Consider the following 5091-nt stretch of genomic DNA (forward strand, 5'->3'; position numbering starts at 1 on the left):
GCACATGCACTGACGCCAAATACTGCACACATACATACATACATACATACATACATACAAAAATACCCTATTGTTGCTGTTGAAATTCTAGTGAAGGATCTAGGTTTAAAACCTTCTCTATTATCAAAATAATCTTATTAAAAAACTGAATAATGCCGTGCATACACATTTAAGAGTGTGCGTGTGTGTGTGTGTGTGTGTGTGTGTGTGTGTGTGTGTGTGCGTGTGCGTGTGTGTGCGCGCGCGTTTGAATATGTACATTAAGAAACTGCAGAGACTGAAAGAAAAAATGAAATGTGGTTTTAACAAATTCACACTAAAAGAATTCATAACTTGGTAAATTATTTATTTCGATTTTCAATGCAGAAGTGCCGGAACTGGTTTTACCACGATTTTCATTCGAATCGTAGGCTTGTCATCACCTTTCTTCAGACTATTGGTAAGTGAACCATCAGTTTATTTGTTACAAAATATTAATAACGTTTTCCATTATAAGCACTACTCTCGATGATTTTTCCTTAGTGCATATGTTAGACACAGTGTTTATCAACAAAACGTTTGCTTGTACACAGTCATTGAAGTCGTCGCTACAAACGCTCATGTGTAGTTAATATTTCAATGAACTTCATTTTCTCATACTTTTATTATATAACACCCATAACATTTACACTTGGTATGACGTGTATATATAAACATACACTTAAAAAAACCAGCGCTTATGATAAAAAGTTATTCTCTTTTGCATTCGCCCTATCTAATCTCTCTCTCTCTCTCTCTCTCTATCTATCTATCTATCTATCTATCTATCTATCTTACACAAGGAGTGTTCATTAAAGATTTCTCCTGACCCACTGCCCAAAGACTGGAATAAACGAAACTTGGCATAATTATTAATCCCTCTCTATTAGAGGTATTTCACCTGCCTTTACATTCTGAGTTCAAATTCCGTCGAGGCCGACTTTGCTTTCATCCTTTCGGGGTCGATGAGATCGACTGTCTCTCTGCTCACAAAATCCAGAGTCCTTCTCTACATAGCCACCACCAAAGGTGATACACTTCACCTGTTGCTTTAGGCAGCTGTAAAGACCTCATCTGTAGAAGTCGGTAAGCTGCGTCTGGAACCAAGACTTTACCTCGGAAATAAATTCATCATCATCCGAAAAGTGCTTCTCCCTCAAAAAGACTTTATAGTTGGAAAGAAGTAGACATCAGACGGTGCGAGGTCGGGAGAGTAAGGAGGATAAGGAAGGATTTCATAACCGCAGGAGAGTGCTTTCATCTGGGAAACATGCGCATTGTGGACTGGGGTTTTTTTTCTTGGAGAAGGCAAACTCCTTTTGCTTAGCATGTCACGCCTCTCTGCTTTGATGGCATTCTGCAATTTCTGCAGCAGAGAAGCATAATATGCTCTGTTAACTGTCGTGCTCTTTGCGCTGGTCCTAAAGACTGAGTATCACAATCTTTCTTTGGAGGTGGTGAGTTATCATGCTTCCATTGCTTGGACTGGACATTAGTCGCTAGGTTATAGTGGTGGATCCATGTTTTAGCCTATGTGATAAGTCTGCCGAGAAAGCTCTCCTCGTTTTCTTGGCATATTGCCAAAAGAGCCTAAGAGCAACTAACTCGTTCTTGCTTCTGAAAAGGTGTGAGCGTCCCAAGAATACATTGTGCAGACAACTTCTGCTTGCGCAAATGGTCGTGAATAATTCTTTTCTATGGACCCTATACTTATCATGGATGGTGTTGTCATCAATGGCGGAATGTGGCCATCCAGGAATAGGAGCAGTTTCCACAGATGTCCGACCACATTTGAACTGGCAATGCCAGTACGTGACTACTCTGTATGATGGCGCATCATCACCATAAATTTCTTTCATCTCATCAAAAGTCTCTTTTGATGTAGACCTTTCGAGTAAAAGAACATGATCACTGATCTACATTCAACTGCCTCCATGTGCAAATGGTCGTGAATAATTCGTCCACTTCAGCAGCCGTAAAAAACAAACTAATACTTGTGGAAAGCTGCAATTCACAATGTGACATGTAGAGACATATATGATTATACATGTACAACTTCCGTTTCCTGAAATAACCAGAAATAGGTCAGGGAAACCTTTAATTAACACTTCTGGAGTGTGTATATATACATATATATGTATATATACATACAAAATTACGGAATGGAGTAGGTAAACTCCAGGCTACATATGTTTCATGGCTTGCAGAACCGCGGAAATAGTAGTTACCCATACGAGGGGTAATCCGCTAGCTACACGCCGGGTCAAAGATGCCTAAATCAAATAAAGTTTAGATTGTCATCAAGTGATCTCATTTTCTATCGAATCTGCTGCGAGTTAACACAGGGTACTTGACAGTAATGTAAACTTCTTTGCTTAAGGTAACTTTGGCCCAACGAGTAGCTAGTGGAATACCCTTCATTTGAGTAATTACTACTTCTGGGGTTCTGATAACTATGAAACATATGTAGCCTGGACTTAATCCACTCCATTCCCTAACTTTGGATTTCTATTCGCACACACAGCAACCCCAGCTACTAACCGTAAACTATAAAATAACTTTCATGAACTTATCGAACTTCGATATTGGAAAAATTTAGAACATTCTACATCGATAAACCACTATTGTTTCTAGAAGTTGTTTCCGTTTTATATACCTGCTAGGGACTGCACGGAGTTTACTAACTTACTACACTTTGACCCTTGAATCTTACACTTACATATATTTTATGTGTTCGGTTTGTTAGAGGAGGTGCTTGAGTTGTGCGGGCCTGGTCAGCCATCAGAGAAGTCAAAGGAATCGACACGTGGTAAATTGTGATGTGGCTATTGTTCACAACAGAGCATGTGCAACATGTGGAAAGGTGTGCCTCCGAGCTGGAGAAAAGTTTTGAAAATTCTATGACATAATGCACAGCTGTGCTGGCTGACAGAAGGAGTAGGTGTCACAGTATGAACACTTGACATGCCGTTTCAATCCTCAATGAAAAATCACTGAAAAACATGTCAAAAGAGTTCATGCTATGGAATCTGTTCCTTCTGCCAGCCAGTGCAGTTGAGTATTATGTAATAGAATATCAAAGATATTTGCTGGGACCAAGAGTCGTATATGAGCCTCACATTGCATCAACAATGACTCATTTCTGATATTCTTTCTAGCAATTGCTTTGCTCGTATACGACAAAGCAGCTAAGATATATACATATGTATGTGTGTGTGTGTGTGTGTGTGTGTGTGTGTGTGTGTGTGTGTGTGTGTGTGTGTGTGTGTGTTTGTAAGTTTTGTAAAATATAATAAGAATATATTTCGCATAATGCAGGCATTTTCTTTTTTATACAAATATTTTGGCCCGCGTGCCAGACTAAGCGGACCCTATGTCTGATACTACTAGCAGAGATAGTTTTTGTCAGGTAGAGTTAACGTGAACGATCGTTGAGATCTGTTACTATCAATCGATGTTTATATTCTAAACAGTTTCAATTAAGTCTCTATTTTCCATCCACAGGTTTTGAATATTCCATGGGCTCCCGGTATTATCATAGGAACTGGATGTGTAATTTCTTCCATTTTACTTCATATATATTTACCAGAAACAGGAAACCGTGCGTTACCACAGAAAATTGAAGATGTAATTTGATTCAAAGATACTGGGCTGAAAGTTTATATCATTTAAGAAATGTAGACAATATTGCATTTATAAATTACTTGATGCGTTGACAATACATTGTATCAATGCTATAATGTACTATACGGTGTATCTATAGACTTTAGCTAGTACCGTATATAGTAAACAAATATAACTATGTTGTCTTCATATTTTTTGTCTGTATTTAAAAGAAATATAGACAAAATTTCGTATATGATTCATTTGTGCTTATTTAGAACATAAAATAAGAACTACATGTTGGAATTCATGCTTTTCCGCTCTTATTCTAAATATGCTGGTCTTAAGGACTGTTTTAACCAATTACATACATTCATGCAAGTCGATCCCACTTGGATTTACTGCATAATGGAGTTTAAAGACATGTAAATAATTAAATTTCGTAGATTCTTTCGTTAACGGCTATTTGTTCATTAAGATCTTAATTGCGGTAGATTTAATTTTTAATGTTTGTATACAACTGTTCTCTATAGATATATCTCTGTCCATGATGGTAATGGACAAGGCATTTATATCTATCTACCACATCTAAAACTTATAAGATATATTCTCTAGTATATAACAGTATAATAAAAGTATAGTAAAAGTGATGAATGATCGCATATTAATCCATCGACAAGCTATTGGTAGATGTTGATACCATCAAGAACAACAGTTCAACTATTTTTGCCAAGGAACCTCTTTGATTGCCATTTTACCATAAATATATCGTGTTTAAAAAATAGTTTTAAAGAAATTTCTTTCGAACTTCCTATTTTGTTTTCCAAACATTCACTGAAATATCAGAGAAGAATAACCTCGTTGTTTCTTGCAATAAATTCATCAAAAGCAAAACATTTTCATGAACTTCTAAAATACTACCCTGGACCGCCAATTTACTATTTTGTTTGCGTGGAGCACCCTCCCCAATCTTATTGGAACATCAGGGGTCATATGGACCCCAGTTGAGAACCACTGACCCAGAATAAAATGTACTAGAGTTTATGAAGTATTATGAGGCTTAGCTGTGCTATTACTAGCTCGCTTTGCAAAGACGTGGTTTCATGCCCAGTCCCATCGTGCAAGCCTGTGCTGCTATAGCCTCGGTCGACCAATGTCTTGTGAATAAATTTAAACAACACAATTAGCGTGGAATCCCGTCGCGTTCACTTTTCTCTCGTTTTCTTTTTTTTAATGATTTCTCTTGTTCTATAGTCCTTACTTGTAACTTGTATAAGCCATATGCGCAGAACCAGAGGATTACTTGGAGACACAAGGTGTGTTATTAAAACCTGCTTAGTAAATATCTCCTATGTTCGAAAGTATTAGAAGCTCATAACTATATACTGTGCACATTAAACAATATTTATCTCTCACCAGCTAGTGTACTCTTTTGATTGCTCTTACTTTTAACGAAAAAGTAAACTATAT

General features: G+C 37.3%; 1 protein-coding gene across 2 annotated transcripts in view; it reads left to right on the forward strand.

The window, feature by feature from the left end:
- LOC106869319 (organic anion transporter 3) overlaps positions 1 to 4834 on the forward strand; it is a 35733-nt gene extending 30899 nt beyond the window's left edge. For both annotated transcript variants that reach the window (XM_052971580.1, XM_052971581.1), the window contains 2 exons: positions 367 to 439; positions 3523 to 4834. In XM_052971580.1, coding sequence (XP_052827540.1) covers positions 367 to 439; positions 3523 to 3654 — 205 coding nt within the window. In that variant the 3' untranslated portion in view covers positions 3655 to 4834. The remainder of the gene's footprint in view (positions 1 to 366; positions 440 to 3522) is intronic.
- The last annotated feature ends 257 nt before the right edge of the window (positions 4835 to 5091 follow it).

This window comes from Octopus bimaculoides, chromosome 11 (assembly GCF_001194135.2).
Source record: "Octopus bimaculoides isolate UCB-OBI-ISO-001 chromosome 11, ASM119413v2, whole genome shotgun sequence".
Classification (NCBI taxonomy): Eukaryota; Metazoa; Mollusca; class Cephalopoda; order Octopoda; family Octopodidae; genus Octopus; species Octopus bimaculoides.